Genomic DNA, 24,013 nt, shown 5'->3' on the forward strand with positions numbered 1-24,013 from the left:
AGAATTGTTTAGGTCACTTACTCTTGCAAAAGGGAGGTAGCCCAGGTAAACAATTAAACATATAGATGTAATACTTTCATGTAAGTGTGAGAAGGTCTGGCCAGCTGTGCCCCCCCCCCCCTTCTAGTGACTGAACAGTAATAGGAGAAACAGCAGACTGATGAGATTATCACTCTGTCACTCTACATACTCCTCCTATCAGCATGTTCCTTGTTAGCACAGGAGCACTGTAGCATCAGGCCCGTCGCTACAGGACAGGCAAGGCAAACAATTGCTTGGGGCCCCGAGCTGGCCTGGGGCCCCCAACTTCCCCTTTCCAGGCTGTAGCGTGGCCAAGCTCCTCTTCTTTCCTCCTGTCAGTCTGGCCGAGTACCGCGCGGTACAGGAGATTCAGTGTCCAGTTCCCGGCCGGACTGACAAGAAGTGCACACTGAGTGCTCACTTCCTTTCAGTCCGGCCGGGAACAGGAAACTGAATCTCCTGTAGCGCAGGGACCCGGCGGTGTTCTGCCGAATAAGTTCTGCCCAGGGGATAAGGACCCCCCTTGTACTGCGCATGCGTGACGCAGAGTCTCCGAAAATACAGCAGGACACCTGACTGACAGGAGGAAGAGGAGCTCGGCCACGCTATAGGTAAGAAGGGGAGGTGAGAATAGAACAAAACATGGGGGGGATCTATCATTTCAACCTTGCTTTCCATGGGCAGCCACTATTCTCTCTCTCTCCAAGACCAGCCTTTGGCCAGTATACTTCTCTCATTAAAATTCTACTTGGTGAAACTTAACACAGTGGGGCAGGCTGCCTGTCTGTTATACTTCTACTATGTCACTATGATGACACTAAACTACAGTATGTTTTTCTTTTTTTTTTACTAAAAAAGTTTAAAGAATTGAATGAAAAAGGATTATTATTTTTTTTACATGCTGTCACCAGTATGTAAAAAAAATAATTAAATGCAGCCGTCATATGATGACGTTGCACTACACTGGTGACAATATGTAAAAGAAATTGTGAATAAAATGAAAACACAATCACAAGTTGTAACAAATGATGCTATATTGTGAGAGTCTCTCAGTGACTGTGAATAGAAAGAAGAGAGCTCACTGGCACACTAGCACAGCCGGGTAGATGGAAAGTGATCACAAAATGGTAAAATATGAATAAAAGCAATGTGGGAAGCATAAAGATGCTGGCATCTTTATGCTTCCCACATTGCTTTTATTCATATTTTACCATTTGTGATAACTTTTATTGGCTATATTTACACTGATTTGTAAGATATTTTTTATAAATAAAATTCATTGGTTGATCTACACCATTTGGAGCCCTCTTTTATATTTCATGCTATGCTGGGGCACTAGTAATTCATCTTGCCCCACCATCACCCCTTCCATCCACCCGGCTGTTGGTTTTCTGCTTGCTGTGGTTCTGCGATGTGCGCGCGGTGGGGGGGGGGGGCCTCCATGTCCATTCTGCTTGGGGCCCCCTAATTCCTTCAAACGGCCCTGTGTAGCATACATAGTTACATACAGTATATAGCTGGCTGTTTAAGATGCTTCTTTCTCTCTACACATGATCCGAATATCATACGTCACATCGTACAACTTTTTTTTTGCTTAATAGTCGAAATTAAATAGGTTATTAAAGTCACGAAAATTCTCGTACGATAGAAAAAAAAATCGAAAGTGATGTCATGTGTTGTAATGTATTTGTATTGTATTTTCGTACGAACTGTACTGACTAAACGAAAATCATACAATCTGATATCGTACGAGGAAAATTTATGTGCATGTCCGATAAAATAAACTGTCATGATCGGCTCTCGAAAGCTCTTTACTAACAATCCGATTATCGTACGATTCTTCCTCGGATGACATTTTTCGTACGATATTCGGATCGTGTGTACGAGCCATAAGTCTGAGTTCTGCTGCATAAGGGATTGTAAGAGGCTAATACCAAGTCAAATTTGGGTACTAAAACTGGTTGTTATTGTGCAGCACTCCAGAAACTATTGGCACTATAAAAATAGTGTATTATAATAATAAAAATGGAAATGATAGTATAGGAAAAACCCTTACTGTAGCCATTGTGGTAGAAGCACCATTTGACTTCGGGAATAGATGAGTTGAAGCAACATCCTCTGGAATGACATTCTTCTACACTAATTCCTGGATATCCACAGTCTGTTCTGTCCGCCGGATTTACCAAGCACTGAGCCTTATCTAAGAGTAAAAATTTAAAATATTATTTGTGAAATAGCAATCAATAATGTTTACAGACAGTACATAAAAGGTTTAGGTACTTAAGAGGAACCATTAAGAAATGTTCCACCAAATGTGTTACTTAAAGAATAAGAGTACTTTTAACCTCCTGGGCGGTGTACCCAAATCTGACTCGGGGTGAGATTTTTGGGCTAGGATCGGTAACCCCGAGTCAGACTCGGGCTTGCCTCGCTGGATGTACTTACCTTGTCCCTGGATCCAGCGATGCCACCGCGCTGTGTGAGCGAGCGGGACCTCGCTCGATTCACATAGCGTCCTCCTGTGCCGCCGATCTCCGTTTCCTGCGACGTTACGACGCACGGGGACGGAGAACGGCGTCAAATTCAAAAAAGTAAACAAACACATTACATACAGTATACTGTAATCTTATAGATTACAGTACTGTATGTAAAAAAAACACACCCCCCTTGTCCCTAGTGGTCTGCCCAGTGTCCTGCATGTCATTTTATATAATAAAAACCTTTTTTTCTCCCTGCAAACTGTAGATTGTCCATAGCAACCAAAAGTGTCCCTTTATGTCAAAAATAGTTTTAGATCAGCTAGAAAACAGCGATAATAAATGATAATCACTTTCAGAATTGTGCGATAGCGATTTGTGGGGAAATTCGTCATAAAAAAAAATAAATAATGACAACGACAATTCTGCAACTGAGCAAATTTCAGTGATTTTGAGTTGATTACATTATTGAATAATTTTTATTATAATTATATTATTATTTGTTATAATTATTTATAGTTATTTATTATATTATAATTTATAATTTTGTTTTTAAAAAAAATGTCATACCCGGGATGCCTATTAGAATCTTGTTTGGTCAGATTTAAGTGAGTTATTTCTAAAAATTACAGGCCTACAATATAAAACGCCAAATTTCCTTGCAAATAATGGTACCGCTTTCAGCATGTTTTTTCTGAAAGAATCATACCGCCAGGGAGGTTAAACAAAGTGCGCTTATTCTCCCTCACTCGGATGAGATCCATGAGAGCACATGTAGGAGGGCGTCTACTTGACAGCATTAAGTGTACCTTGAAGTCTTGGCTGGTGCATGTAGAGGATTGATATATTTTTGACATGGTTTCCCCTGTATATGTGTCACTTCCCATTAAATAAGACATACTGTAAATAGAGGGGAGCAAACCTAGTCTGTGGCTGTCCGGTGTGGAAGCTTTGCTGAGAGGACGGTGTACTATGTAATTTGTTTCACTGCATGCCCCTCCACTGGCACCCGTTACCTTTTAGATCAGCTAAAAAACAGCGATAATAAATTATAATCACTTGCAGAATTGTGCGATAGCGATTTGTGGGGAAATTCGTCATAAAAAAAAAATAATAATGACAGCGACAATTCTGCAACTGAGCAAATTTCAGTGATTTTGATTTGATTACATTATTGAATAATTTTTATTATAATTATATTATTATTTGTTATAATTATTTATAATTATTTATTATATTATAATTTATAATTTTGTTTTTAAAAAAATGTCATACCCGGGATGCCTATTAGAATCTTGTTTGGTCAGATTTAAGTGAGTTATTTCTAAAAATTACAGACCTACAATATAAAACGCCAAATTTTCTTGCAAATAATGGTACCGCTTTCAGCATGTTTTTTCTGAAAGAATCATACCGCCAGGGAGGTTAAGGGACTCGGCAACCAGTCACAGGCCACAATGAGCAGAGCGGGAGGATGACACTGCATTTGAAGAGCAAACACGGACACAGCTCACAATCTATGAGCCCTCTGATCCACCCAGAAGGAAGGGGATAGATCCCCTACTGTTTTTTTTTTAACGGATAGAGTTGGAGGTAGGCGGGTGTAAACGGTTTATTTACATCTGCCGCTCCATAGAGGTGGATGGAGAGTCCGATTGGCTGATTGCGTGAAAAGGGCCTAAGGCCCCTTTCACACTGATGTGCTATGGTTTACCACACGAGGCAGGTGCAGCACAGGGCACCTGTGGCTTTCCTGCGGGCTAGCTGGACTTTGCCATAGACTTGTATTATATCCAGCAGGTGTAGTGCACTTTCTGAAAGTGCACCAAACCCATAGATAATATTAGAAGTCTATAGCTCAGTGCAGGTAACCCGCAGGGGCACTGCAGATCAGATTGAAAGCAGCGCAATAACCACTGCAGAACAGATATGCCCATATATACATTGTGATTTTAGTAATATATTTGCCTTTAATAACAGTCTACAATTCAGGTATCACCAGATGTTACTGTCCCAGGCAGAGTGCATTTGTTATCACTCTGCCTGTGACAGGAGCTGGCGCTATACAGGAAGCAATAGCTTATGCGCCTCTGCTCCCTCCGCAGCTACTTGCTTCCTCTATCGGCAGTTTCATTCACAACACTGAGGCTCTGGGATGGAGGGTCGGCAACCTGCTATCTGGGCTTGCCGACCCGCCATCCCAAAACAAGTGGTCGCGGGCTACATAAGAGGGCTCCGCAGGCCACGGTTGGGCACCCCTGATGTAGGGGATTGATATATTTTGTGACATGGTTTCCCCTGTATGTGTGTGTCACTTCTCATTTAATAGGACATACTGTAAATAGAGGGGAACCAACCTAGTCTGTGGCCTTTAGGTGTGGAAGCTTTTCTGAGAGGACGGTGTACTATGTAATTTGTTTCACTGCATGCCTCTCCCCTGGCACCCGTTACCTAGGGCAGCTTCATCAATTTACTTTATTCTTCCTGACTTCCTAACTTTTCAGGTATGAACATCACCACAAATCAGTAGCACCCCTATGCAACAACACAAGCAAATGCACATAAAAAAATATGCACAGCCAGTTAGGTGTATTTTGTTTTAGGCAGCTGTACTGATGAGCTATCTCAAATTTTACTTTATTCATGTTTAGTAAATAGAGTTTTGTTAAAGAAGAAGTTGTCTGTGTAATTTACTGGGAAGCAGCGGCGGCCCGTCCATTAGGGGTGCACCCCCTATCCATGCATCTGACCCCCTATTCCTAATTATTCCTAATAATTACAGGCCTACAATATAAAACACCAAATTTCCATGTGAAACAATGTACCGCTTTGAGACACAAAAAAAATCATACCGTCAGGGAGGTTAATAATATAGTTGTTGGCAAAGAAGCACCATTTGACTTCGGGAATAGATGAGTTGAAGCAGCATCCTCTGGAATGACATTCTTCTGCACTAATTCCTGGATATCCACAGTCTGTTCTGTCAGCCGGATTTACCAAGCACTGAGCCTTATCTATGAAGAATAATTAAAAATATTATTTTTTAAATAGCAATTAATAATGTTCACAGACTGCACATATATGTTTTCAGATGCTTATGCAGAACTCATTCTTCTAACCACACATACAGTAACCCCTAGAGGTGGCGCTGTAATGTGCAGACGCAACCAAGAATAGGAGACTTTCACTATTGAATGTAAACAAACAATGGAGGCCACAGCTATTGGATCATGGTACATAGGAAGGGATTGATTAGGTCAGGGGAGAGCCAATAGAATAAGAGCACTAATTCTTGCAAGCTGAAGCCCAGGTAAACAGTTAAACATATAGATGTAATACTTTCATGTACGTTTGAGATGGTCTGGCTAGCTGTAACCCCCCCCCCCTAGTTTCTAGTGACTGAACAGTAAAAGAAGCAACAGACTGATGAGATTAAGGCCTCGTACACACGACCAGGTTTCTCTGCAAAAACCAGCAAGAAAACTGATTCTTGCCAAGATTCCCATTCGTGTGTACGAGGCATTCAGGTTTCTCATCAGGAAATCTGGCCAGAATCTCGACGAGAAGAGAACCTGCTCCCTTTTTTTCTCGTCGAGATTCTTGTCGGCCTGTTTCCCGAATAGAAAACCGATCGTGTGTATACTAACCTGTCGCCATGGAAACCCGTGCATGCTCGAAATGACTTCTACGCATGCGTGGAAGCTTCCAAGGCATAGGTAGGGTGAAGCAAGATGGCGGCGACGGCTCTTTTGAAATGACAGTCAGTACACTCCGGCGGCAAGAGTTTCTTGCCAAGAATCTCATCAGGGAAAACGATGGGTTTTTCCTGACGAGATTCTCGGACGTGTGTACGAGGCCTAACTCTCTGTTACTCTACACAATCCTCCTATCAGCATGTTCCTTGTTAACACATGAGCACTGTAGCATACAGTACATGACTGGCTGTTTAGGATGCTTCTTTCTCTCCAAGTCTGAGTTCTGCTACATAAGGGATTGTAAGAGGCTAATACCAAGTCAAATTCCGGTACTAACACTGGTTGTTATTGTGCAGCACTGCAGAAACTATTAGCACTATAAAAATTGTTTATTATAATAATAATAAAAATGGAAATAATAGCATAATAAAACCCCTTACTGTAGCCATTGTGGTAGAAGCACCATTTGACTTCTGGAATAGATGAGTTGAAGCAACATCCTCTGGAATGACATTCTTCTGCACTAATTCCTGGATATCCACAGTCTGTTCTGTCCGCCGGATTTACCAAGCACTGAGCCTTATCTAAGAGTGAAAATTGAAAATATTATTTGTGAAATAGCAATTAATAATGTTTACAGACAGTACATAAAAGGTTTAGGTTCTAGAGAGGAACCATTAAGAAATGTTCCACCAAATGTGTGACTTAAAGAATAAGAGTACTTTTAAATAAAGTGCGCTTATTCTCCCACACTCGGATGAGATCCATGAGAGCACATGTAGGAGGGTGTCTACTTGACAGCATTATTGTAAGTGTACCTTGAAGTCTTGGCTGGTGCATGTAGAGGATATATTTTTTACATGGTTTTCCCTGTATATGTGTCACTTCCCATTAAATAAGACTGTAAATAGAGGGGAGCCAACCTAGTCTGTGGCCGTCCGGTGTGGAAGCTTTGCTGAGAGGACGGTGTACTATGTAATTTGTTTCACTGCATGCCCTCCACTGGCACCCGTTACCTAGGGCAGCTTCAGCAATGGACTTTATTCTTCCTGCCTTCCTAACTTTTCAGGTATGAACATCACCACAAATCAGTAGCACCCCTATGCAACAACACAAGCAAATGCACATCGAAAAATATGCACAGCCAGTTAGTTGTTTTTTGTTTTAGGTAGCCATGTAGATGTACTGATGTGCTACCTCAAATTTAACTTTATTCATGTTTAGTAAATGGAGTTTTGTTAAAGAAGAAGTTGTCTGTGTAATTTTCTGGAAAGCAGCGGCGGCCCGTCCATAAGGGGTGCACCCCCTATCCATGCATCCGACCCCTATTCCTAATTCTTCCTAATAATTACAGGCCTACAATATAAAACACCAAATTTCCATGTAAAACAATGTACCACTTTGAGACGCAAGAATCTGACATAATCATACCGTCAGGGAGGTTAATATAGTTGTTGGCGAAGAAGCACCATTTGACTTCGGGAATAGATGAGTTGAAGCAGCATCCTCTGGAATGGCATTCTTCAGAACTAATTCCTGGATATCCGCAGTCTGTTCTGTCAGCCGGATTTACCAAGCACTGAGCCTTATCTATGAGGAATAATTGAAAATATATATTTTAAATAGCAATTAATAATGTTCACAGACTGCACATATATGTTTTCAGATGCTTATGCAGAACTCATTCTTCTAACCACACATACAGTAACCCCTAGAGGTGGCGCTGTAATGTGCAGACGCAACCAAGAATAGGAGACTTTCACTATTGAATGTAAAAAAACAATGGAGGCCACAGCTATTGGATCATGGTACATAGGAAGGGATTGATTATGTCAGGGGAGAGCCAATAGAATAAGAGCACTAATTCTTGCAAGCTGAAGCCCAGGTAAACAGTTAAACATATAGATGTAATACTTTCATGTAAGTTTGAGATGGTCTGGCCAGCTGTGACCCCCCCCCCCAGTTTCTAGTGACTGAACAGTAAAAGAAGCAACAGACTGATGAGATTATGGCCTCGTACACACAACCAGGTTTCTCTGCAAAAACCAGCATTAAAACTGATTCTTGCCAAGATTCCCATTCGTGTGTACAAGGCATTCAGGTTTCTCATCAGGAAATCTGGCCAGAATCTCGACGAGAAGAGAACCTGCTCCCTTTTTTTCTCGTCGAGATTCTTGTCGGCCTGTTTCCCGACGAGAAACCTGATCGTGTGTATACTAACCTGTCGCAGTGGAAACCCGCGCATGCTCGAAATGACTTCTACGCATGCGTGGAAGCTTCCACGGCATAGGTAGGGTTAAGCAAGAAGGCGGCAACGGCATCGAATGTGACGAGCGCATGCTCGTCATACGCGATGACGTCACCGCGTTCTTTACTTTCAAGAGAACCACGGTTCTTTTGAAATGACAGTCAGTACACTCCGGCGGTAAGAGTTTCTTGCCAAGAATCTCATCAGGGAAAACTACTGTTTTTTCCTGACGAGATTCTCGGACGTGTTTATGAGGCCTAACTCTCTGTTAGGCTTCGTACACACGACCGAGGAACTCGTCGTAAATGAAACATTGCTTTCCTCGACGAGTTCCTTGTTAGGCTTGTCGAAAATTTGACAAGCTTTCTTTGCGTACACACTGTTAAGACAAAATCTCGTCGTTCTCAAACGCGGTGACATAAAACACGTACGACGGCACTATAAAAGAGAAGTTTGATTCCACTGGCGCCACCCTTCTGAGCATGTGCGGGTTTCTAAGTATACATGCGAACCTGTTTCTCGTCGAAAACCGTCCCGACGAGGAACACAACGAGGAAATTGAGACTCCCGTCGAGGAAAAAGAGAAATTGTTCTCTTCTTTTCTCGTCGAGTTCCTCGACAGTTTTCTCGATGAAAAAAACATACACACAACCATTTTACTCGGCAAAAAAGCTCTGCCACCAAGTTTCTTGATAGATTCTGTCGAGGAAAACGGTCGTGTGTACGAGGCCTTACTCTACACACTCCTCCTATCAGCATGTTCCTTGTTAACACATGAGCACTGTAGCATACAGTACATGACTGACTGTTTAGGATGCTTCTTTCTCTCTAAGTCTGAGTTCTGCTACATAAGGGATTGTAAGAGGCTAATACCAAGTCAAATTCCGGTACTAACACTGGTTGTTATTGTGCAGCATTGCAGAAACTATTGGCACTATAAAAATAATGTATTATAATAATAATAAAAATGGAAATAATAGCATAGTAAAAACCCTTACTGTAGCCATTGTGGTAGAAGCACCATTTGACTTCTGGAATAGATGAGTTGAAGCAACATCCTCTAGAATGGCATTCTTCTGCACTAATTCCTGGATATCCACAGTCTGTTCTGTCCGCCGGATTTACCAAGCACTGAGCCTTATCTAAGAGTAAAAATTTAAAATATTATTTGTGAAATAGCAATTAATAATGTTTAAAGACAGTACATAAAATGTTTAGGTACTTAAGAGGAACCATTAAGACATTTTCCACCAAATGTGTGACTTAAAGAATAAGAGTACTTTTAAACAAAGTGCGCTTATTCTCCCTCACTCGGATGAGATCCATGAGAGCACATGTAGGAGGGTGTCTACTTGACAGCATTATTGTAAGTGTACCTTGAAGTCTTGGCTGGTGCATGTAGAGGATTGATATATTTTTGACATGGTTTCCCCTGTATATGTGTCACTTCCTATTAAATAAGTCATACTGTAAATAGAGGGGAGCCAACCTAGTCTGTGGCCGTCCGGTGTGGAAGCTTTGCTGAGAGGACGGTGTACTATGTAATTTGTTTCACTGCATGCCCCTCCACTGGCACCCGTTACCTAGGGCAGCTTCAGCAATGGACTTTATTCTTCCTGACTTCCTAACTTTTCAGGTATGAACACCACCACAAATCAGTAGCACCCCTTTGCAACAACACAAGCAAATGCACATCGAAAAATATGCACAGCCAGTTAGTTGTTTTTTGTTTTAGGTATCCATGTAGATGTACTGATGTGCTACCTCAAATTTAACTTTATTCATGTTTAGTAAATGGCGTTTTGTTAAAGAAGAAGTTGTCTGTGTAATTTTCTGGAAAGCAGTGGCGGCCCGTCCATAAGGGGTGCACCCCCTATCCATGCATCCGACCCCTATTCCTAATTCTTCCTAATAATTACAGGCCTACAATATAAAACACCAAATTTCCATGTAAAACAATGTACCACTTTGAGACGCAAGAATCTGACATAATCATACCGTCAGGGAGGTTAATATAGTTGTTGGCGAAGAAGCACCATTTGACTTCGGGAATAGATGAGTTGAAGCAGCATCCTCTGGAATGGCATTCTTCAGAACTAATTCCTGGATATCCGCAGTCTGTTCTGTCAGCCGGATTTACCAAGCACTGAGCCTTATCTATGAGGAATAATTGAAAATATTATTTTTCAAAAAATTATATATTTACAGACAGCACATAAAAGGTTTAGGTACTTAAGAGGAACTATTAAGAAATGTTCCTCCAAATGTGTGACTTAAAGAATAAGAGTGCTTTTAAACAAAGTGCGCTTATTCTTCCATATGAGATCCATGAGAGCGCATGTAGGATGGTGACTACTTGACAGCATTATTGTAAGTTTACCTTGAAGTCTTGGCTGGTGCATGTAGGGGATTGATAGCTCTGAGGCAAGATATGCTTCCCTGAAGATATGAGTTATTAAATCTGCATTTAGGCTCCTTCCCATTCATCCATATTGTTTTAATTCCCTAGGTTTTTTCTTTGAAAACTAATTTTACTTTGGCTAATGTTTACCAATGGGCTGTTCACTTTCTTGTTTTTATTTTGAAAGTTTTTCAACTTTTTTTTAGAATGGGTGGTTTCTTCATTATCTGGCTCCTCATTCTTAATACATTATTTGGATGATTTTTTATTTTTAGGCCCCCGGGTAATTCAGACTGTGTTTTCCTTTTAGAATGCATTTTTAAAGTTTGTAACAAATTTGGCGTGCCTTTAGCAATGGAAAAAACTACACACATGCCTGGAATTTTTGGGACCAACTATAGATACAGTGAGAATGGGGTTCAGGTTACCTCAACCAAAAATAGAAAGGATTAAGGTTTTATTATATTGGATTATTAGGAATAAAAAAGTTTGTTTAATAGCGGGATGAAATCCATGTTAGGTTTATTAGCTTTCACTACCAGGGTTATGCCAATTGGTAGGATTTTTTTCAGGAGAATTTACATGTTAGGGTCACAAACGACATGAGAGGGGATCTTTTAGTATGGACTTCTAAAGCACTTTAATGGTAAAGCAGTGTGGCAACCCGATTTTATTTTAGACTCAGACTTTAACCTATTCACAGACTCTGCAGGTTCCATTGGTTTTGCAGATATCTGGTAGAATCACTGGTAGAATCACTGAAGGTCATTGTAATTCTCACTGGCAGGTAAAGGATTATTTGTGTAATATAGTATTGTTGGAGCTATTTCATATTAATGTAGCTATTGAGATCTGGGGCTCTGAATTTAAGAACAGAAGAATTACGATCAGAACTGACAATAGTGGAGTAGTTTATGCAATTGATTGTTTGTCATCTTAGTCTCTGTCAGTCATTATTTTTCTTCAATATTCAATTTTTAAGTGTTTAAAACACTTAAAAAATTGAACTTCTGCTTTAAGTGCGGTTGACCCCCTGACATGCCACATTTGGCATGTCATTTTTTTGGGGGGGGGAGCGGATACCTACTTTTTAGAGGAATCCAGCTCCCACTTCTTCCCGGGGCACCGCAACGCCGGAAGGAAGTTCACCTCTCCCCCTCCCTCTCTGCAATCATCTGGGATATGTCACAGGTCCCAGATGATTGCCCGGCCAGTCAGAGTGCACAGCTTGGCTCAGCCGGGCTACCACAGTGTCAATGCCAGCGCTGCAGAGAGAAAGGGTTGAGGAGCGGGGCTTCGTACACCCGCAACCCTGGACCGTAGGACAGGTGAGTGTCTGATTAATAAAGGTCAGCAGCTACACTTTTTGTAGCTGCTGACTTTTATATGGGTGGAATTCTACTTTAATATATGGATCAAGGCATGTCATGTGGCAGGGAAAAATAATGACCTAGCGGATTCATTATCTCGCTCACAGATGGACTATTTTTCTACCTTTTGCCAGAAACAGATACAATAGGTTTGGAGTGCCCATCCCATCTTTGTGAGTTAATTTGGAATTGACTGCAGATAATCTACAGAAATCATTAGCACCTGTGACCTGGGCTGGATATCAGTATGCCTGGTTCCTATGGTTGTCCTTTTTGGATTCATTACGGGAAGACTATAGTGCTTTCTCTGAAAACTTAAAGCTGGGGTTCACCCCCAAATTTTTTTTTTAACATTAGATTCAGGCGAGTTGTTAGAAGCACAATTGGGTGTTTTTTTTTTAAATCGTTGCCGTACATACATTTTATAGATATATGTTCTCCGCGGCTTCCGGGTATAATCTGCGGGACGGGGCGTTCCTAATTGATTGACAGGCTTCCGACCATTGCATACAGCGCGTCACGAGTTGCCGAAAGAAGCCGAACGTTGGTGCGCAGGCGCCTTATAGAGCCGACTCGCAGTCCGGCTTCTTTTGGCAACTCGTGACGCGTTGTATGCGACGGTCGGAAGCCTGTCAATAAATTAGGAATGCCCAGTCCCGCAGATTATACCCGGAAGCCGCGGAGAACATATATCTATAAAACGATATGTACGGCAAAGATTTTAAAAAAAACACCCGATTGTGCTTCTAACAACTCGCCTGAATCTAATGTTAACATTTTTTTTTGGGGTGAACCCCTGCTTTAATACTGTTATTTTTAAATAACTTATTTATTAGGAAGTATTCGTGGTCTCATGTAAATTAAGTTGGAGTATCATTCTTTTTAAAGTTACAGAATCTTCCTTCTTGTTTAAGCTGTTGCTAAGCTTGTTTTCTCGATTAAACAGGCAATGAAGGGTTATAAAAAAGGGAATTTTACTGTGGATAAGTGGAAGCCCATTATTCCAGAGGTTTTACAAATGTTGTGTGCTTCAACAATCCAGGTTTGTTTTTCCAATTTTGAAGCCATAATGTTTAAAGCATTTTTTTCTATTAATTTGCGGCACTTAGGATTTCTGAGTTAGTTCCACATAATAGAGTTGGTAAGTATGGTTTACAGTTGTCAGACTTAATTATTCAGGAGAATGTGGTAAAAATCCTTGTACACACACCTTCGTGCTTTGGGCCCAAAAAAGAGCAGCTGACAGGGCATACTCAGAAAATTTAGGTTTTAATCCAGCTAAATTTAAAATGTATTGGAGCGGTAGGAGAGGTATGGTGTGGGTGGATTTAATTTTTGAATTGTTTCATCTGCACAAATTTCTCCCCTCTACAAATTGTTTGATTATTCGTTTAGAAGGGAATGACATAGGTCAATTAAACATTTTGGATTTTATTTTTTACATTAGAGATGATATTATTGGTTTTAAAACATATCTTTCGCAAACTCTGGTTATATTCTCGGAAGTGATTCTGAGGCTTCGGTGGTTGGAATCACCTTCGCTGAGGCCCCTTGGAAAGATTAGAAAAGGGGTGAATAGAGCTGTAGAAACATTTATAATTTCCATTGAAGAATTTTCTTTCAGACATGTAGAGCTGGAAGGAGGTTTTTCTGGTTTATACAGAAATGATGGAATACACCTGACTGACATAGGACTTGATATTTTCAATACAGATTTGCAATCTTGTATTGAACGGGCCACGGTGCAGGGTTTGTTTGACAGGTGGGTGTAGCCCCACCTGTCTTTTGGGAAGTTTAAATATTGAATTGTTTATGATTCAGCTTGAGCCGTGGTGGCTAAGCTGTTTTTGAGTGTTGTCATATATTGAAATAAAGTTTATTATTAAATATATCTTGTTTTTAAACCAACAATAAATGGCTGTGGCCAATTATTATCCAGGTTTTTGTGTCGGTGTATTTTTAATTGGTAAGCTGCCTCCCTGTCTGTTATCCCATGAAAGGAAAGGTAAAAATGTTTCCTCATAGGATTACAACAGGAGGCAGTTTTAAGGCTCCCCCATGCGAACCTGAGGTGCACAGGGGAGCTTTGTTTAGCCTAGTAACCTGAGGTGAGGTCACATGGCCTATAGGGGTACTGTATATACTGTGAATCTTGCCACAGTATATACAGGTTTGTTAAAAGTCTGTTTTGAATTGGTCAATTTTAAATTGAAGTCACATGGCCTTCTAGAGTAGGCCATGTTAAAGGGGTGGTTCCCCCTAAAACAAATTTCTAACAATACATTCGGAAGACTGCTTACACTGCGGGTAGGCTGGCTTTTTTTTTTTTTTTCGTACATACCTCGATATCGCTGTTTCATCCCTCGGCTTCCGGGTATGAGTCTTGCTGGACCTATTTGATTGACGTTCCTCCGACCGGCGCATACTGCGCGTCACGACTTTCCGACAGAAGCCGAACGTCATTGCGCAGGCGCCGTATAGAGTCGGCTCTATACGGCGCCTGCGCAGCGACGTTCGGCTTCTGTCGGAAAGTCGTGACGTCAAGTATGCGTCGGTCGGAGGAACGTCAATCAACTAGGAACGCCCACCGCCACAAGACTCATACCCGGAAGTCGAGGGATGAAACCCGCGATATCGAGGTATGTACGAAAAAAAAAAAAGCCAGCCTACCCGCAGTGTAAGCAGTCTTCCAAATGTATTGTTAGAAATTTGTTTTAAGGGGGAACCACCCCTTTAATTCCAGCAGAATATTCCAGACCCCCCCCCCAGCCTGCCTATAAAAAGGAAGTTCAGTTTACGGAGGGCTCATTCACCTCAGATGGCACAACCATGGTGCTCCCCACCTTCCCAGCCAAAAATTGTTCTTTTGTCTCGGCCAAGATATTTTGGGGTAAGGTCACATTGGATTTAAGAGGGACATTTGAAGTAATATGCAAGTTGGCCTGAAGTATTATAACTGGGTCTTTTAAAGATTTTAAAGTTGGATTTGTTTACTTTTGGAAAGTTTAAATATTGTTTCATTTATGATTCAGCTTGAGCCATGGTGGCTAAGCAGTTTTTGAGTGTTGTCATATCTTAAAATAAAGTTTATTGTTAAATATATATTTTTTTTTAAACCAACACAAAACAGCCGTAGCCAATTATTATCCAAGTTTTTGTGTCTGGTGTACTTTTAATTTGTAAACTGCCTTCCTGTCTGTTATCCTATAAGAATAACAGGGCCTACAATATAAAACGCCAAATTTCCATGCAAAACAATGTACCGCTTTGAGACGCAAAAAATCTGACATAATCATACCGTCAGGGAGGTTAATGTAGTTGTTGGCGAAAAAGCACCATTTGACCCCGGGAATAGATGGGTCAAAGCAGCATCCTCTGGAATGGCATTCTTCAGAACTAATTCCTGGATATCCACAGTCTGTTCTGTCAGCCGGACTCACCGAGCACTGAGGTGTGTCTATGAAGAATAATTAAAAATATTATTTTCGAAAAATAGCAATTAATAAGGTTCACAGGCTGCACATAAACATTTTCAAGTGCTTATGAAGAACTCATTCTTCTAACCACACATAACCCCTAGAGGTGGCGCTGTAATGTGCAGACGCAACCAAGAAAAGGAGCCTTTCACCATTGAATGTAAACAATGGAGGCCACAGCTATTGGATCATGGTAAATAGGATAGGATTGTTTAGGTCAGGGGAGAGCCAATAGAATAAGGGCACTAATTCTTGTAGGCTGAAGCCCAAGTAACAGTTAAACATATAGATGTAATACTTTCATGTAAGTGTGAGAAGGTCTGGCCAGCTGTGTCTCCCCCCTTTCTAGTGACTGAATAGTAAAAGGAGAAGCAACAGACTTAACCCACGCCCCGTGACCTAACCCGGAAGTGACGCTCCACCGCCTGCGCTCCACGGTTGCGTTCCACCACGCTGTCTCACTGCGTCCCTGTATCTCTATGTCCCACCAGCGCTGGATGCCACCTAGGGACATCTACAGATGCCGATGCCTTGACCAGCGGATGAATCCCACAATGTTTCTCCCTGCAGTGGGAGTCTAGAGCATCCGTCCATCCCAGGATCCTAACATCAGCGGAGTCCACCTATCCCGGAAGTCAGCCACGGATGACACCCTATTGTGATATACCTCTGTTTTCTGCAGTCTTGTGAGTAGTACCCTCATAAGAATTGTCCTGTTATTTGTGTTAATAAATCTAATACTACCCTTAGAGGGTGCCGGTTTTGTTCTTTTGTACAGTATACAACTGTCTGTTTAGGATGCTTCTTTCTCTCCAAGTCTGAGTTCTGCTACATAAGGGATTTAAGAGGCTATTACCAAGTCAAATTTAGGTACTGGTTGTTATTGTGCAGCACTGCATAAAACTATTATCACTATAAAAATAGTGCTATATATAATAAAAATTGAAATGATAGCAAAGGAAAAACCCTTACTGTAGCCATTGGCGTAGAAGCACCATTTGACCTCGGGAATAGATGAGTTGAAGCAGCATCCTCTGGAATGGCATTCTTCAGAACTAATTCCTGGATATCCACAGTCTGTTCTGTCAGCCGGATTTACCAAGCACTGAGCCTGATCTATGAGAAATAATTGAAAATATTATTTTTGAAATAGCAATTAATAATATTTACAAACAGCACATACAAGGTTTAGGTACTTATGAGGAACAATTAAATTGTTTTCCTCCATCACCCCTGAACTAGCATTATTATTATCCTTACTTATCAAGAAAGGTAGTCATACACATACTACAGGTGAAACTCGAAAAATCTAAATATTGTGCAAAAGTTCATTTATTTCACTAATGCAACTTAAAAGGTGAAACTAATATATGAGAGAGACTCGTTACATGCAAAGCAAGATAGCTCAAGTCGTAATTTGTCATAATTGTGATAATTATGGCTTACAGCTCATGAAAACCCCAAATCCACAATCTCAGAAAATTTGAATATTGTGAAAAGATGCAATATTCTAGGCTCAAAGTGTCCCACTCTAATCAGCTAATTAAGCCACAACACCTGCAAAGGGTTCCTGAGCCTTTAAATTGTCTCTCAGTCTGGTTCAGTAGGAATCACAATCATGGGAAAGATTGATGACCTGACAGAAACCATCATTGACACCCTTCATAAGGAGGGAAAGCCTCAAAAGGTAATTGCAAAAGAAGTTAGATGTTCCCAAAGTGCTGTATCAAAGCACCTTAATAGAAAGTTATGTGGAAGGGAAAAGTGTGGAAGAAAAGGGTGCACAAGCACAATTATACCATGCCCGCCATACTCTGTCAAAATTTTTCTCACACCCCCTGGAAAGGTATGTCGCTTTGTAGTAGGGCATCATGGAATTCACAAGCCCCTTTCCAGAAAGCTATGCTTGCTGATAGAACACCTCTGAGACGAATTAGAGCGAAGCCTGCGAGCCAAGCTTTCTCGTCCAACATCAGTGCCTGACCTCACAAATGCACTTCTGGAAGAATGGTCAAACATTCCCATAGACATACTTCTAAACCCTGTGGACAGCTGTTATAGCTGCAAAGGGTGGCCAACTCAATATTGAACCTTATGAACTATGGCTGGGATGCCATCAAAGTTCATGTGCATGTAAAGGCAGGTGTCCCAATACTTTTGGCAATATAGTGTATGTGGATTTGAAGATTTAGCCTGACAACTATAACATAGGTAAATCTATACCTCCTATTAGAATGGGCTACCTTGACATAACATATTAACCTGCGACAAAACGCACCTCAGAGAAGTAAAAAGTCCCTTAGTCTAGAGGATTCTTTTTAGCTATGTGATGCAATAACTTACTAAGTTGTTTTGAGAAGAAGCACCATTTAACCTCAGGGATAGTTGAGTTAAAGCAGCATCCTCTGGAATGGCACTCGCTCTCAGGAATTCCTGGATATCCACAGTCAGTTCTGTCGGCTGGGCTCACAGCGCACTGAGCTTTATCTGAGAAAAGAAACAAAATAGCATGAAACTTTGGTGTGTTTTAAATGGGGTTTCCACATCTAAAGAATTTGGAAATCTTTGCCACGTTACTGAGCAAGGAACTACCCTCAAATCAGCTGAAAATGCTAGTTCATTGATCTGCTGGCTTAAATATTAATTGAGTCACTGGCCTGAAACAAGTAGATCAGAAGTTCTGGCCTTAAGGGGTATCTTAACCCAAACACAACCCAAATCTAACCCAAACACAAAGGGCCCGATTCACAGTGGAGATACGCCGTCGTATCTCTGTTTCTATCTATGCGACTGATTCATAGAATCAGTTACGCATAGATAGCCAGAAGATCCGACAGGTGTAATTGTTTTACAATGTCGGATCTTAGGATGCAATGCCGCGGGCGCCGCTAGGCGTCGTAAACCAGCGTCGGGTATGCAAATTAGGAGTTACGGCGATTCCCGACGGATTTTCGCGTTCGCTACGTCGCCGCTAGTCTAGTTTCCCGTCGCAAAGTTAGTCGTCGTTTTGGGTGCCTTAACTTTACACAGCACACGTATGTGCTGTATAAAGTATGGCCGTCGTTCCCACGTCGAAATTTAAAAAATAACGTCGTTTGCGGAATACGGAATTACGCTACGCGTGTCGCCGTTCGAAAAAATGACGTCACGGCGCGCAAAGCACAAGGGAATTACGGAACGCAGCATGCGCAGTAGGTCCGGCGCGGGAGTGCGCCTAATTTAAATGGCAGACACCCATTTAAATTGGCCTGCCTTGCGCCGGAAGGCCGCCGGTGTAGGTTTTCATCGCAAGTGCTTGGTACGATACGTTACGCCCCCGCAATTCTTCGTAAATCTGGCCCAAAAATTGAATTCTTAGATGTACTGGCCGCACCCATGTTTTTGCTTCAGTTTTTTTTTTTTTTAACTAGTCTTGTGATTCTGAAAATAACACATTTCCTGCTTACTCTTCCACTGTATCTGTAGGGTAAGGCAGTGTTTCTCAACTCCAATCCTCAAGGCGCCCTAACAGGTCATATTTTCAGGATTTCCCTCAGATGAAACAGCTGTGGAAATGCCTAAGGCAGTGAAACTGATCAAATCAATTGTGCAAAATAATGTAGAGTCTGAAAACATGACCTGTTGGGGCGCCTTGAGGACTGGAGTTGTTCCTTTTTTCTTTTATATTTTTTCTCATACACTTCACGGCTCTTTCCTCTTGCTCCCCTAAAGGCTGGATACCCTTTCCTTTCACCGCCCTCTCTTCTCTTTTCTCTCTCTTCTTCACCACGGATTGATTCAAAGTTACATCTCACCAGGGGCGCTTAGACGCTCACTTCACAGTGGGCATTTGGCGCCTAATTAAGCTCAAAAATCAATCAAAATCAATATATAGTAGCCTCCTGGTGACCCAAAAACATGCCAAATGTGGCATGTAAGGGGGGAAGGAGTGGATTAAGCGTAAGTTCAATTTTTAGGTGGAACTCCGCTTTAACAACAGGGCACTGTGGCTCCCAATAATTTCAGTGATGGGCACTATTTCTCTCACTGACACCAACCATGGGGCACTATTCATCCCACTAATACCAACAATTGGGCACTATTCCTCCCACTGATACCAACAATTGGGCACTATTCCTCCATCTACTGACCACAGTAATTTTTGAACTTCCACTGACTACCAAGTCTAAAGCCTACATACGATCGGATTTCCAACGTACAAATCTGTGGAATTTTGTGCGAAGGGCGTTGGCCATGAACTTGGTATGCATACATACGGCAGAACTTTTTCAGCCAACAAACACGAACGTAGTGATGTACTAGACATACTACGTGTTTTTTCAGCTCTTTAGCGCCACCATTTGGGCAACTCCTGCTAACGTTGTGCTATGGTTAGCATTGCTTCTAAGCATGCGTGTTTGTACTTTGGATTTTTTGTGTGACGGACTTGTTTATACACAATCAGATAATCTAAAGCACGCATTTGTTGTCAGAAAATTTGAAAGCATGCTATAAAACATTTTGTTGTCGGAAATCCCGACAACAATTGTCCGACAAAACCCTGCCATCACACATTTGTTGGAAAATCTGATCGTGTGTATGAGGCTTTAGGCATTTTCTATTTCCACTGGCCACAGACCAGCCCCCTCCATAGTCTAAAAAAAATGTAACCAGCCCTTTGCTCAGAAAGTTTGGAGGCCTTGCTCTAAGTTTCTCTCAGTGCCGGTTTTCTTTAAGAAACCAGCTCTACTTTCTATTAAAGAAAATTAAGGAACATTCAAGAGTGTTTTAGCAATAATGGCAAATATAGCTTATGATATTATTCTTCGTGGCAGATTGAGGTTATGTTTTCTCTACAGCTCTCTGTGATAGTACTTACTTTCAGAGTTACTATAGAAGCACCAGTTCACCCCCGGTACACTGGAATTGAAGCAACATCCTCTCTTGGCACAGTCTGAAGAGCTAATTCCGGGGTATCCGCAATTTCTTCTATCGAATGGAGAACCGCCACACTCATTCAGTGCTGATTCGTATAGATAAAACCACAATTGGAAAAATTATGTAATTTTTTTTTTTTTATACTAAACATGCCAAACAAGTACATATCCACACGTCCTATGTGTAACTTATAAGATCAATTAGTCTAGTTACAATATTCTTCAAAATACGTATCAAAGGCAACACAGCTAATAAGGGGCTGGAGGACCTCAGTTATGAGAACTAGACATGTGCACACTGAAATATTTTGTTTTCGTCCAAAAAATAAATGTATTTAGTTACTCCAGAAATTAATTTTTATTTATTTTGTTTCATTAAAAAATGCATTCATCCGAAAATCTGAATTAATTAAGGTCGAATCTGTCAATAGAAGGCTTATGCTGTCTGTCGGATGTTCTAAGAAGATTCGACGAAGCAGCTAAACTGTACGACGACGCAATCCTACATCTCCGCCCACAAGCTATAGTAGCATTCTATTGTATGACTAGTAATAATTATATTTATTAATTATTACTACTAGTCAACCAACATTAGAATTCTTCTATAGCCTATGGGCGGAGCATTTGTCTGTATATGTCCGTTCATGGCGATTGTATGTTTTTAGCTGCTTTATCGAATCTTCAGGTCTCTATAATGTTGAATGTTCGGATTCTGCGCGTTCATTATAGTTTGTTAAAACAAATGCAAAAATTCCCTTAAATTCGGAAAAAAATGCATTCGAACGAAAACGAATGCACATGTCTAATGAGAAGTAACTATAAAAATTTAACGTGTTCTCCCTGAAGAGGAGGTGGTTAAGAGGGGATCTGATCTCAAAATACAAGTCTTTTAAAATGGGAACTGTATCATCAGGAGGAACAATTTAACCTAAGGTCTCTAAAAGATGGGGCGCTTTGAGGACTGGAGTTGAGAAACACTGGGGTAAGGGCATGAATGTGCCTGATGTAATTCCCCTTTCTGGCCACTAGACAACACAAGAGATATTTAAAGCCGGGTCCGGGCATAATTTATTTTTTATTTTTAGCAAGCTAAAATTAATCACATTAAATAGTCCCTAAAACATATTAATAGCTCCCCAATCGTTCCAGAAATCATTGCACACACTTGCCTTATATCCTCTAGCTCATGTTGTGGCCGTATCCATCATATGTGTGGGCATGTGAAGCCCAGTTAATTTTTTCCTTCCTGGTTTTCAGGGAGAGGTGCATGATGGGCGATTTTTAGGCACAGTAATGCCCAGAGACTCCTGGGAAATGAGCGTAGTAATTTTCCAGGAGGCAATGGGGTCTTAGGACAGGAAGTTGAACCACCTAGGACCAGGAACTAGGCAGATTACGAAATATGCCTAGTAACAGCCAGATAGAAGTGAGTAAAAAAAAAAAAAAAAAAAAGATTTATTTGTTTACATTAAAGGCGAGCTGTTAATAGAAAGTTCATTTTTAGGGTGGAACTCCGCTTCAATGGATTGGGCTCAGGACCAGTTGGAATAACAGGCAGTGTTAGTGCCATACAAGCCACAAGAGCTCTCCATGGGCAGAATGCCAGTATAGGAAGTACATGGAGTACATGGTGTTAATGCCAACCATTCTTCTGGCACCAGTGGGGCATCTAGGGTAGTAGATTAGCATATAATTGAGGAGAGGAGCTCATACCTTACAGGGGTTGTCCAGAGTCCTGCATTCCTAGTCAGGGATGCATAGCTCCCAATTGTCCCTGATCTCGAGGGACTGTCCCTGATTTGGAACAAAGTCCCTCTTTCCTCCTCGTTTGTCCCTCATTTTGGTCTGATTTATAAAGTGGTAAATAAAATGCACTATTTAGCTTTTAAAGTGTTAAACCATTTATTCAGTTTCTAAATTTCTTCATTGGTAAATGTCAAAAGTCAGTATAAAGGAATAGTAGGGATGAACAGTGCACTTGAGGGTTTAACTATTTTTTTTGTATAGTTCTCCCTTAAGAGGGCATGGCAGGGGTGTGTCCTTTGTATACATACTTTTGCTAATAGGTGTCCCTCATTCCTATCTCAATTTTTTTTTTTTTTTTAAATCAAGTAGTTTTTATTTTTGTTTTTAGTTTTGTTATTGCTCTTTTTCCACACATAGTAGGGACATAAAAACATTTTCCCATTTACATTATATAGTATAAAATACAAAAATGTTAATACAAACTAATATTGTAACAATTAGATATTCCAACAGATTAGATAATAATCAAAAAAAAAAAAAGAAAAGAGAAAAAAAGACCAATAACTCAACAACAGTAAACATCTAACAAGACGATACAACATAAAACATACACCTCTATACATCATTAGGTTCCATCTTTGCTACCAAGTCTATTACAGGTCTTATCTCCTACCTCCGTTCCCCCTGTCCCCCCTCTTCTCCCTCCTCACTGCACATACCATTGTAAAACAAATTGCCAGGGTCAAGCCAATAGGACCATATACTATTACATTTATATGGAGCTCCCCTATGTTTATATGCCAGTTTTTCTCTTTTTAATATAAAGTTAACCTTATTACACCATTGTTTGTGGGTTGGTGGTGCTATATCTATCCATTTCTGTAAGATAAGCTTACGAGCTAAATAAAGGGTTCTAGTCCACATCCTATTCATCTCTATAGGCAGAGATCCAACTGGTACTATGCCCAATATTGCTGTTTTGGGTGCACAAGGTATTTCTGTGCAACATAGTGTATTCAATGTCTGAAATACTTTCCCCTAGTACTTATGGAGCTTCAGGCAGCGCCAAAGCATATGGATTAAAGATCCGTTGGCTATAGAGCATCACGGACATAGAGGGGACGTGTATTTTCCCCAAGCATATCGTTTTTGTGGGGTATAGTGTGTTCTATGGATTATAAAAAGCTGAGTTAATCGCTGCGATAATGAGATGGAAACTTTGGGCAAAACCTCCATAGCTTCCTTCCATTCCTCCTCACTAAGATCTACCAAGTCTTTTTGCCAGCGTATAAAACTATTCGCATGTAAATCTACCCTTTCTAAATTTAGGAGCATCATGTAAAGATCTCCTATTAATCCTCGTTTCATAGGTCGTCGTGACGAGGTTGCCTTCATCAATATCTCTGATGGTTTATACTGTAGAAGGAAAGTTGACGTCTGACTTTGTAAAGCGTGTCATATTTGAAGATACTGGTAGAAGTTCTTATTTGACAATCTGAAACTTTCTTTCAATATGTCGAAGGATAGCAACACATCTCCCTCAAACAATTGGTGCAAAAACATCAGTCCTACACTCTTCCATTCAGCAAGTTACGGCAATTTGTTTAACTCAGGTAGACAATAGTTATCCCATAATGGCATATATTTAGTATATCCCGTATGA

The 24,013-nt window shown here is 40.8% G+C and overlaps 1 protein-coding gene across 1 annotated transcript in view; it reads right to left on the reverse strand.

Moving 5' to 3' along the window:
• Window positions 1-24,013, reverse strand: part of LOC120927992 (neurogenic locus notch homolog protein 2-like) — a 74,369-nt gene that overhangs the window by 48,617 nt on the left and 1,739 nt on the right. The window contains exons 2-11 of the mRNA XM_040339034.1: window positions 20,547-20,690; window positions 18,032-18,175; window positions 16,661-16,804; window positions 15,511-15,669; window positions 10,440-10,598; window positions 9,440-9,583; window positions 7,625-7,783; window positions 6,634-6,777; window positions 5,351-5,512; window positions 2,078-2,221 (exon numbers count right to left, since the gene is read on the reverse strand). Of these exons, the coding sequence (XP_040194968.1) occupies window positions 2,078-2,221; window positions 5,351-5,512; window positions 6,634-6,777; window positions 7,625-7,783; window positions 9,440-9,583; window positions 10,440-10,598; window positions 15,511-15,669; window positions 16,661-16,804; window positions 18,032-18,175; window positions 20,547-20,690 (1,503 nt within the window). The remainder of the gene's footprint in view (window positions 1-2,077; window positions 2,222-5,350; window positions 5,513-6,633; window positions 6,778-7,624; window positions 7,784-9,439; window positions 9,584-10,439; window positions 10,599-15,510; window positions 15,670-16,660; window positions 16,805-18,031; window positions 18,176-20,546; window positions 20,691-24,013) is intronic.

Source organism: Rana temporaria, chromosome 2 (genome assembly GCF_905171775.1).
Source record: "Rana temporaria chromosome 2, aRanTem1.1, whole genome shotgun sequence".
Lineage (NCBI taxonomy): Eukaryota > Metazoa > Chordata > Amphibia > Anura > Ranidae > Rana > Rana temporaria.